At 42.4% G+C, this 12,514-nt stretch overlaps 1 protein-coding gene across 2 annotated transcripts in view; it reads right to left on the reverse strand.

Annotated features, from left to right (window-relative positions):
- The window catches only part of vta1 (vesicle (multivesicular body) trafficking 1), a 152,007-nt gene that overhangs the window by 14,231 nt on the left and 125,262 nt on the right, over positions 1–12,514 (reverse strand). For both annotated transcript variants that reach the window (XM_078229424.1, XM_078229425.1), the window contains exon 7: positions 5,472–5,555. In XM_078229424.1, coding sequence (XP_078085550.1) covers positions 5,472–5,555 — 84 coding nt within the window. The remainder of the gene's footprint in view (positions 1–5,471; positions 5,556–12,514) is intronic.

Consider the following 12,514-nt stretch of genomic DNA (forward strand, 5'->3'; position numbering starts at 1 on the left):
CTGAAAGCAGTTAGATAAGGAGAAGAACAAAGGCTCAAATAAAACACATATAACTTCTTTGGTTAACTATTTGTTGACGGCCAGCAGTTGACAACTGATGATGACGGAACTTGAACCTGTGACCCAAGAAATTATCGCAGCGCTCAGCAATGCTTTACAACAGAAAAAGTCTTTCACTAACGTTCCGTCAAACCGCTTTGTTTTGGGTAGAAAAAAAAATTCCCAGGCCGTTGAAGAACAATTGTCTCTTTGGGAAATCTGAACAGTTACAAAATTGCAAGTAATTTTGAGATTCCTGCTGTTGACATTCATCTCACTGACTTGGTGACTTTGCCGATCCAGATGGTGTGTAGAAACTGATAGAACAAAACATTATTACAGTGATAAGGTTACTGAAGCACTTGAGCTTATTGACAGTCCATTGGTGACATCAGGTTCAGCTTACTCAGAATTTTTGCAAGCCAGAATGCCCAGATAAGCAGGATTCTCTTTGAACATATGAAATAAAGCACATGTCCTGCTTGGAAGTGGAGGGGTTGGAGCAGGCTGGAAGCGGGAAGAGGGTAAGTCAAGAGTTAAATCATAGAATCCCTTGAGTGAAGAAGAGGCCACTCGGCCCATTGAGTCTACATCAACTCTCTGACAGAGTAATTTACCCAGACTCCCTCCCCCGCCCTAACCCCGTAATCCCACACATTTCCCATGGCTAATCCATCTAACCTACACATTTGGGGATACCAAGCGGCAATTTAGCATGGCCAATGCACCTAACCTGCACATCTTTGGACTGCGGGAGGAAACCGGAGCACCCGGAGGAAACCGAGGCAGACAAGGGGAGAACTTGCAAACTCAACACAGTCACCCAAGGACGGAATTGAACCCGGGTCCCTGGAGCTGTGAGGCAGTAGTCAACTAATCGACTTCAGGCACAATTTAAGAAAGCCCTGTTCAATTTAATACAATTTCCTCACAAATAATGCAGTAACAGAATAAAGAGGCATACCCCCTTTCTGAAGTGTTAAATTCTGCTACATTAATGCAGCAATTAACCTGTTTAATACTAATTCCTTAATAGTGATGCACCAAAAATAGCACAGAGAAAAATAAAGTACAATTTTACGTAAGAGAATTAAAGTAGTGGAAATTTAAAAATATACCAAAATAATGGAAACATCAGGTTCATGTGGAATGAGAGATAAATCTAGGTACATTCATTCAATCCTACTGCTAATAACTCAGTTACTATAGCTTTGTTCAATGGAACTCAATCTTAAACATTCTGCTCTCTACATTGCTGCCTTTATTTAAAAACACACCATTTTTCCTTAAGCTGTTATCATCTTCCTAACCTCTTGCATGTGGTTCAATGCCGATTCTTTGTATTGTTTTTCAATGAAGTCTCTTGAGGTGATTGGCTGGTACAGGTGCCAGGTAAAATATATGGTGCCGTCATCTGGAGAAAGTCTGCTTAAACAATGTCAAAAGGGAACTTCATAGTGGGGTTAGTTTTCATGTTTATAAGGCTGTTCAAGCAATGAGAAAGGCTTAAATATGGCAAGATTTACTTTAAATTGGACAAGTCAATCCAATTGGGAATAATGAAGAACAACCTTCCTTTGAAAATTGTGAGGAATGTCATGGGGCCAGCAGACTGCTTATAGCGGTGTCCTACAAGAATACTCCAGAGCAATTATTTTCTTTCCTTAGGAAATGCATATTAAATAATGACTTTGATCCGAAACCCCTCGATTATTATCTTAACTGGTCTTTGGTGAGAACGGATAACCATTTCTAAAACACCCAGCATATTTGCGCCAATTACCATAGTTCCCGTGCCTTGTACAATCATGCATGAATCTCCACAGACACATTTGGAAGAAAGATGTAAACTGGGAACCTGATTGGACCTGTCATTGTATGACAGATACGCACCACAGTTTAACTCTCTCACTCACTCTCACTCTCTTCAAGTTAAGTCTTTCCCGTACTTCCCAGTCAACAAAATCTATCCGCAATCCCATGTGGGAATGGGTTATTAAAATTATTTCTTTTTTAAAAGCGCAAAATATTTGCACTCTGTCAGTCAGTTGCCTTTTATGGTATTGTACCACTTAGATGTCCCGTTCAATTTTGAGAACAAAATTAAAATGGGAAGGTCACAGAGAATCAAAGCCACCATTCATGGTTTGGTTGTGTTCCCTTCCTCGGGGTTAATAAGTTTGCAATGAAAGGGACCCAAAGACTATGAAAGTGACCATGTAACACATTTGGTCTCACTTCAATAAGCCCTCTAAGCTTCTTGTCTATAACTGCTTTTTTTGTTCTGGGTCGTAAGAGAATTAGATTCCAGGAATCCACTTCCTGTGTTTATGCTATGAGAACCATTGACCTTAACCCTGTGGCAGACTTTGAAACGAAGGTAACTCTGGTCTACGAGTCAGCTGCCAACTAATTTAATCGCAATAATGCCGAGTTTTGGCTCGCAACATCTGAATTAAAATCTGGAGCAACTGGTGACATTGATAACTGACTCTGATTACACTGGTGATTTCCTCTGCTTCACAAAAGTGAATTAATGGAAAATGACTTGGTCGTACAAATGACTTAAATGCTTCAAAAGAACAGTCAATGCAAAACTTTAATCAATAAGGGTAATAAACACCAGGACACATCCAAGGGCACTTGATTAGAAGCCAGAAACACTGGTCGACGTTGAGTGCTATTAAATAGGTTGACATTGTATAGTCTTACAAGATTACACAGGGAAAAGGCAGGAAATGTTATAAAGGAAATATATGGGGTGTGCAAAATGAAAAACCTTGAGGACAGATTGGTCTTTCCTATTGTATATTTCCTTACATCCTGTAACATACTCAAGGCGATATGTTATCCAGGCTAAGCATTACTCGACCTTGGCCATTCATCCCTTTGCACAATGCTGCGAGATGCCCTCAATGCTCCTTCTGCCGGAATAGGTGCATGTCAAAAAATGCACGATTTACTCATGTAGAAGAGTCCCTGTAATAGGAAACTTGAAAGTTCCTACAGCAACAACTTGTATATACAGAGCGCCTTGAACATAATTAAACGTCCCAAGGTGCTTCACAGGAATGTTATAAAACTAAATTTGACATGGAGCCACACAGGGAAAGGGAGATATCAGGGCAGCTGATCAGACGCTTGGTCAATGACGTAGGCTTTAAAGTTTGTTAGTCACAGCTAAGGCTTACATTAAAACTGCAATGAAGTTACTGCGAAATTCCCCTAGTCGCCACAGTCCGGCGCCCGTTCGGGTCAATGCACCTAACCAGCACGTCCTTCAGAAAGTGGGAGGGAACTGGAGCACTCGGAAGAAACCCACGCAGATACAGGGAGAATGTGCAAACTCCATACAGATAGTGACCCAAGCCGGGAATTGAACCTGGGTCCCTGGCGCTGTGAAGCAGCAATGCTAACCACTGTGCTACCATGCCGCTTTAAGGAGTGTCTTAGGGGAGGAAAGCAAGTGAGACACAGACACAGGTGAGGGGGTGGATTTTGGTGATTTGGATGCAGGCATCCAAAGGCATGGTCATCAATGGAGGAGTAAATGAATTCAGGGATGTTCAAGAGGCCAGAATTAAATGGAATATACTGGAAGATTGTGGAACGATGGAGATAGGGAGGGGTGAAGTCATGGAGAGATTTAAAAAGTTGCGCATTTTGAACTCAAGGCATTTTTTTTACTTCAAGTGTTAGAATGAAGCATCTCGTCTCACACAGGATTCAATGGTTCATTCCTCCTCCAGTCTTTAGAAAATACCAAACGGCAAACATCACTGTGATCAGTCTGGACCACGTGCAAATCCAGGTGAACCAAAGTGAGAGAACTGATTAAGTGCTGGTGGACAATTCAAAACAAAAAAAGCAAATAATGCTGGAATAAAAAACAACAATCAGGCAGCATCTGTGAAGAGAGACACTGAGTTAACTTCACAGGTTGAGTGACTTTTCATCAGAATTCGGATCTGATGAAAGGTCACTTGACCTGAAACGTTAACTCTGCTTCTCCCCACAGATGCTGCCTGACCTGCTGAGTATTTTCAGCACTCTTGGTTTTTATTTCATATTTCCAGCATCCGCAGTATTTTGCTTTTGTAAACCTTGCACTAAGTTGATCTTTCTCTACACCCTAGCTATGACTGTAACACTACATTCTGCACTCTCTCCTTTCCTTCTCTATGAACGGTATGCTTTGTCTGTATAGCACGCAGGAAACAATACTTTTCACTGTATGTTTATACATGTGACAATAATAAATCAAATTAAAAATAAAGCAAAATGCTGCAAACCTATAAATAAATGGTGGGGTTCTCTTTGCAAACGGCAAGGATGGGACAGGGAGAAGAGATTCCCTCCTCATTTGGAGTACGATTCTAATAATATACTTCAACTCACATTTCTGACAGCTGCAAGTGATGAATACAGCGAATACTGACTGACCACTTCAACTATGGAGTCTTTTCCCTGCAGCAGGTATGTGAATGCATTCCCCACGTTAGTTTATACAGTGTGCACTGAAAACCCATTTGACATGAATGTCTCCCATGTTTAAATTTATTTATTAGTGTCATGAGTAGGCTTACATTAACACTGCAATGAAATTACCGTGAAAATCCCCTACTCGCCACACTTCGGCGCCTGTTCGGGTACACTGAGGGAGAAGTTAGCATGGCCAATGCACCTAACCAGCACGTCTTTCGGATTGTGGGAGGAAACTGGAGCATCCGGAGGAAACCCACGCAGACACGGGGAGAACGTGCAGACTCCCCACACTCAGTGATCCAAGCCAGGAATCGAACCCGGGTCCGGGGCACTGCGAGGCAGCAGTGCTAACCACTGTGCCACCATGCCACCCTGTTTTTAGGCATTGGGGAGCACAATCATGTCATATTGATGAAATGCTTGGTAATATGATGCACATCTGCACAATGAATATAACTTTAAATCAAGGCGCTGTCTGATTGTTCCTGTGACTTAGGCAAATGTTTAAAAATCCCACAGCATGCACTTGTAAAAGAGGGAGGACTCCTGTCCTGTAGGCTGTTGTTCTTCTTGGAATCAATGTCATTAAAAAATGTAGCTCAATTGGCTCTGGGAGCCTGCTTTTTAAAAAAATGCTTGCCACTTCAACACATTGGAAAAGCACACGCTCCTTTTTTGGTTGCCCTCAGATTTTCATGGCCTGTGTGCGCGATTGCATTCTTGGTTGGATGCAGAGGAAACTAAGCTTTAGGCTATTGCGAGTACATTGGTTTTTGCTGTCAAACTGACGTCAAATCTTCATTAAATGTTCTGAATGAATGATCTATGTTAAGCTGTGCTTGTTGCCAGCACCCGGGCCTCATGTACGGCACCAGATCATTATATCTTGCTGCACACAGCATCAATTATCTAATTGCTGGAAAACGTGGAAGAGTTTCTGATCTTACCCTGAGGCTTCACGCTGTATAACGACGGGTCAATTATTGGTATGTTCTGTGGCACTGGCTGTATTGTCGGAGTATTCGGCAACACTGCAAAAAGAGGAAACGAAAAGCATTGGGGAACGAACAAGTGAGATCCAAACACTGCAGCAGCAGAAAGCAGAGGTTTCACTACGAAGAGAGGCCCAGCAGAAATTTCTCCCTCATAAAAGTCACTGATTATTCCGAAATGGCTCTTTACTGTTTAATGGGATTGGAGGTTCCATTTTAATTTAATTGCACCAACTATGCAATCTTGATGTGGCAATTTAGCCAGCTCATATTACTAATACCTATGCCAGGCTCTCTGTTTTTAAAAGGTAATGAAACCCCTGTGAAAGCGTTTATTGGTTGCACAAAGACATGCAATCCAATCTAACGAGATTTCCCAAAAAAAAAGGAAACATACTAATTAAAAAATGCACGAGAATCACATATGCTTTTCATAATTATTGTTTAACATGTACAATATTCCTCCTGTCCTGCTATCAGGAGGCTTACTAACATTTTGGTACTGCATCATTAAATCTCCAAGTGAGATGCAGTATGGAGCAATACAGCAGAACATACAATCTTTACTCAAAGTCATACAAGATGTGACAATAATAGAGAACATGTAAAGTAATTTATTCCTCTGACCCTCAGTAAGAAGTTATTTATAAAGTTCAGGCCTTAAACCCTGCGCAGACAAACAGCAAATGCTGCATCTCCACTGTACCCTCTATGATGTTGCAACTGTGACAGTGTAAGTGTTAATCCAATGGGAACATTTTTTGGAAGAAGGTAAGGTTAATTTCCTTATATTTTCTCTTTTTCTCAATTGGGTCTCATTTGCCAATGCAGTATTCCTTGCTAATGGTGGACAAGCTGGATCCATTTGCATTGCCAGAAAACCAGCTTGACTTGCCACAGCTTTGCTTCCTTTCTCATGCTGTAGCCGACACTGATAACTGAGTGCATGAGGCAACATAACTTGATTACATACCTGGCCGCTTCAGGAAGCCATGGAGTTAGGAGCTCCCTGGTTAGAGGGACTACTGTTTATAACCACAGAGATGAGTTGGCAAAGTTAGCGTGCATCTCAATCACGCATGCCAAAACACCACAGTTTCAGTTCCTCTTTTTGTGTGGAGTCGGTTGATTGCAGCTGAGATGAGTTGGTTAAAGGCGTTCCAGAATAAGCAAGGAGACAACTGGCCTGGGGACTGCGCTTGACCACTATACAGTAGAAAGTGTCAGGTGGAATCTGGGTCAAGAAAAGATTGGCCTCAGTTTTGATGTTTCAAAAGGCTACCCACATGTAGCTGTCCAACAACAACGTCCATTGATATTGTGCCTTTAATGTAGTTAAATGTCCAAAGGCACTTTACAGAAGCTAATCAAAATGCTGTTGACACTGAACCATGAAGTGACATTAGAATTTTTAAGAAGGATCTCACAGGATGGAGGAGATGCAGAGAGGTTCACAGAGAGAATTCCAAAGCTGAGGGCCCCAGCAGCTGAAGGCTTGGATGTCACTGGAAATTGGAGTTGTACAAGAGGTGAGGACTTGAGGAGTACAGAGATCTCGGGGTTTTGTCGGGCAGAAGGAGGTTACTGAAGTAGCGAGGGGCAAGGCCACAGAGGGATTTAAATACAAGGATAAGAATGTTTAAAATTGATGTTTTCAGGGACCAGGAGCCAATGTAGATCAGTGAGCACAGGTGCAATGGTTAAACAGGACTCGGTACGAGTTAGAATATGGGCAGCAGCATTTTGGATGAATAATGGCTATTTGCAGAACTGGACCCCAAGTGAAAAAAAAATCTAAGTCCACCTCTGGGACAGTGGGTCACGCTCTGCCTCCCCCTCTCTCTCTAAAATCCCTGTTTGGGAAAGGAGATTCAGTAATGACACAAAACTTGTGATTTTCAGTTTTTTTCGTCTTTCATTTTTCTTAGAATCTCTACATTGCAGAAGCAGGCCAATCAGCCCATTGAGTCTGCACTGACTCCAATCGAGCATCTTACCCAGACACGACCCCACCGTAACCCCGCGTACTTACACCACTAATCCCCTAACCTACACATCCTGAATAATATTAGCAGTCATCAATTGTAATGCCTTAAAGAGTGCCAGATCGAGAGCTTAGTCGTTCACTAAGCCGCCATGTTGGGGAGTTGGCTCCACCCGAGTTACTCTGATTGCTCTCTTTTTTGGACGATTTTCTTAACATTTCTCAGCATTTTGTCATCAACGTTTAGCCAGAAATCTTCCAGGGACATAACATCGAGTTCTTATTCCTGGATTACATAACCACAAACTGTGACAATGCGATAAGTGATAGGATTACAGGCCAAGTAGCGCCAGTTATTCCCATGCTCGCATCATGTGACCCCAAAAATTCAGTTTTAATAATGCACCAGATATACCTTGAAAAGGTCATACTCTCAATACGCTCTCTAATGTCAAAGTTTGCTGTTGTAACATCATGTTGGAGACTGATGGAATCACTAGAGATATGTCACTGCCAATTTCTAGCTGCTCTGCTCGGATACTCCACATCACTAAACATGATCTGCCATGCTGGAACAAAACTGTTTCAATCTGCTGACTGAAAGGAATGCCAGCTCAGAATAGCAATTTCCTTCCTGCAATCGTTCCAATTGCCTTGCACCATATAGCCAGAAACTTGCACTTAGGATTCCTTCCACGATCCCAAATGGAAAGCTGCTTGAAAGGTGGATTAGGAAAAGATCAAATCAGCTAACGATAGCTTATCGATTTCCTTTTGGGTTAGGAGGCTGATCTCAGGAAGCATGGTCTTCAGCTGCAAATGGAGGCTCTTCTGTGGTGACACAGCTCCTTACTAACCAATCCTTTGGGTGACAAATTGAACCCCAAAGAAGAATGATGCGTCTGAGGAATATAGGCCATATCTTTCTCAACGGGTGCTTAAGAAGCAGCTGAAAACTGCATCAGGTGCAGAATTCTGCCCTTTTCCATTAATATTTTTATCCGAGGAGTTTCCCACACATGTTTTGAACATGGGGGCAAATCCACCACCTAAGCAAACCTTCGCCAAGGATTGAAACAGTCTCATGTGCTACCATCTGTACCAGAGGCCATGTCCCAGATAGGATGGGAGACAAATTTTGATGCTTACCTGTCACTACAAAGCAATGGGTTTCACTGCCTCAATGAGGCAAATTAGTCAGAAGACAGAGGAGAATGCAATGCTGGCCAATTCCAAATGTCATGCTGAGACAGGAAACTAAAGAAAGGAACACCGTTTAATTGGCAATCCAACAAGAGAGTTCTGCCAATTGAGTTTTTTTTTGTTGTGTGTTATCTGGCTAATGTGACAGAAGACAACAAGGATGCTAATTAATTTTAATTATGATGGAAGGTTTTTGAGGATTAATTCCCCCACGTATGTTTTTATAAAATCTTATTCCGGCTGGAAAATTTGAAATACCGAACAAAAGAATAAAAGGAGCCTAGTGTTGCAGTAAACAGAGAGCTGATTAAAACAGAAGACATATTTGATAAGCCTTAGCTAAACCTACTGTTACAGTTAGGGTAGGGTGTCAGCATTGGTTCAGTTGGTAGCACTCGCCTCTGAGCTGAGTTCAACCATAGACCATAAGACATAGGAGCAGAAGGATGCCATTACTCCAGAGGCTTGAGTGGCAACAGTGGTATGCCATTGGATGGCTCTGGACCCGATGAAGTTTCATGGTACGAAGGCAAACTTGCGCAAGGAAACCTCCTGCTAATTACCACCCATAGCCCTTCCTCGTCTGAATCAGTGCTCTTGAATACCATTTGGAAGAAGCATTAAGAGTAGCACCAGCATTCCTAAATATGAGGTACCAACCTAGTGAAGCTACAATGCAGGACTATGTAGATGCTAAACGGCAAAGCAGCATGCTATAAACAGAGCTACGTGATTCAAGAACCAACAGATCAGATCAAAGCTCTGCAATCCTGCCACATCCGGTCATGAATGAAGGTGGACAATGGAACTAACCTAACAGGGAGGCTCCAAAAAACATCACCATCCTCAGTGAAAGAGGAGTTCAACATATTACTTGCAAAGGACAGGGCTAAAGTATTTGGAAACATTTTCAGCCGCAAGTGCCAAGTAATTGATCAAACCCCTCCTGAGGTCTCCACCATCAAAGGTCCTATAGATTTGCATATCAAGTAACGTCTAAAGGCACTGACTTCAGTAGAAACCATATCCCAGGTGCAGCACTGATGACTAATGCTGTAGAACTAGCTGCGCCTTAGCTAAGCTGTTCCACTACAGCTACATCATTGACATTTACCCAACAATGTGAAAAATTGCCCAGGAAAGCCTGTTCATAAAAAGCAGGACAAATCCAACCTAACCAATTATTATCCCATCAGTTTACTCTCAATCACCGAGAAAATGATGGAAGTTGGGATTGTTCTCCTTGGGGAGAAGAAGGCTAAGAGGAGAATCATGAGGTGGCTGGACACAGTAGATCAAGATAAACTGTTCCTGTTTGTAAAAGGATCAAGAACGAAGAGGGCATAGATGTTATTGTGTGTGCCAACTACAAGAAGCGCTGCAGCAACTCACAAAGTTTCCTTTGACAGCAACTTCCAAACTGTGATCTCTCCCAACTAGATGAACAAGGACAGGAGTTGGAACACCACTACCTGCAGGTTTCCCTCTAAGATACTCACCATCCCAAGCTGAAATACATTGTCATTTCTTTACTGTCATTGGGTCAAAGTCCTGGATATCCCTTCTTAATGGCACCGTAGGTGTGAAGCAGTCCTATGCAGTGGCTCAGTACCACTTTCTCAAGGGCAATTAGGGATGGGTAATAGTGGCTCTGCCAACAACATGCACATCCCAAGAGTGAATTTAAAAAAAGAAAACAAAAACAAGGTCTAGCCAGCCCCGAGTGCAGCAATGAGATATTAAAGCAAACTCCCAAGTGTCCTCTCAGAGCAGCATGAAGGTTGCACAGTACTAGAACAACAGGGGAATTCTCCTCATGCCCTGACTAGCACTTATATGAAAATTCCTAAAGCAGGTTTGTGGTCAGTTATTTAATTGTTGCTGGTGGGATCTATCTTTGCACAAACTGGCTGCTCTGTTTACTGACATTAAAATAATTACAATTAAAAAACTCAACTGTCTGTGACCCACTTTTGGGATATCTGGAGGAATTTGAAAGGTGCTATCATAAATTTTATTTATTAGTCACAATGCAAGCTCTCTTCTGTCATTACAGCCATCAGTAGACAACTGGATGCAAGGTCCCTTTAAGAACCCTTGCTGCACCTCCTGAAATTCTTTTTCCTCAGAATTGGCACAATATAACAAGAAGCTCAGTGCCCACTCAGCAGAAGATTGCTTCATTTCAATATTTTATCAAGGCCGAACAGTGTGGACTGCAATGTGCAATGAAGACAAATGAGGCATTGTGTGCATGAGTGACCTAGTCTGAGAAAAATGGCTAGTTTGTAATAGCATGCGGTTTGCTGTGGAAAGTGAACTTCTATCTTCATAGGGTTAACATGACTTATAGAAGGACAGTGCTAGCTATGGGAGTTGGGAAGGGGAGGGTAATCTCTTTGCAAGGCAGTATCCCTTTAAGGTGCTGCCACCTTTTCCTTTGTCCCTCAGTTTGTTTGATTTGTTTCTTCCTAGCGCAAAATTAAAGCACTTTTGAATTCTCAGGAGTTGGGTCAGTGCTTTGTGAACACTTGGTCCACCTTCTGATAACAGCTGATTTAAAATTAAAGTTTATTTATTAGTGTCATAAGTAGACTTACATTAACACTGCAATGAAGTTACTGTGAAAATCCCCTTGTCGCCACAGTCCGGCGCCTGTTCGAGTACACTGAGGGAGAATTTAGCATGGCCAATGCACCTAACCAGCATGTCTTTTGGACTGTGGAAGGAAACTGGAGCACCCGGAGGAAACCCACGCAGACATGGGGAGGATGTGCAGACTCCACACAGACAGTGACCCGAGCTGGGAATCGAATCCTGGTCCCTGGAGCTGTGAGGCAGCAGTGCCACCGTGCTGCCTTACAGGATTTCTTACAGGCTAAAGAGGATTTCTGCAAAGATTATCAAACCAAGGTCTCTCAACATGGCTCCAATTTCTTTATTCTTCTGTCTTATAAAGCAATAAACCATTTACACCTTGCACTTTCAGGATATAGTGAGGGCGAAACTCCCCTAAAATTTTCCATAAACTAGTACAGAATCATAGAATCCCTACAGTGTGCAAGGAGGCCATTCGGCCCATCAAGTTTGCACTGACTTTCTATCAGAGTATCCTACTCAGACCCTCCCCCAACCTTATCCACCATTCATGGCTGATCTGTTTGTGTTCAGTTCCACATTTCCCACCCCCGATAACCTTTGATTCCCTTGCTTGACAAGTATCTCTCTACATTCGCCTTAAAAATATCCAATGACTCCCCGCCTCCTGAGGCAGTGAGTTCCAAAGTCGTACAATCCTCTGAGAAAAAAATTCTCTCATCTCTGCGTGCAAGGATGACGCTTAATTTTTTAAACATTCCCCGCTAGCTCTGGACTCATCCACAAGAAGAAACATCCTTTCCACATCTGCCTTATACATACTTCAATCAAGTCACCCCCTCACTCTTCTAAACTCTAGTGGAAACGAGTCCTGCTTTTCCAACCTATCCTCATAAGACAACCTGCTCATTCCAGTCATCAATCCAGTGAAACTACTCTGAGCTGCCTCCAAAGCATTTACATCCTTTCTTAAGTAGACTAAAACTGCAGACAGCATTGAGATACAGTCTCATCAACGCCCTGTATAACTCAGCAAAAGTCCAATTCTTCTTGTAATAAAGGAGTGCATTTCACTAACCTTCCCTATCACATGCTGCACGTGTAGATTAACTATTTGTGACTCACGCACGAGAACACTCAAATCCCTCTGCCCGCCAGCATTCTGCAGTCGTTCTCTATTTGAGTAATTCTCTGCTTTTTTATTCTTCCTGTC

Source organism: Mustelus asterias, chromosome 15 (assembly GCF_964213995.1).
Source record: "Mustelus asterias chromosome 15, sMusAst1.hap1.1, whole genome shotgun sequence".
In the NCBI taxonomy this organism is placed as follows: Eukaryota; Metazoa; Chordata; class Chondrichthyes; order Carcharhiniformes; family Triakidae; genus Mustelus; species Mustelus asterias.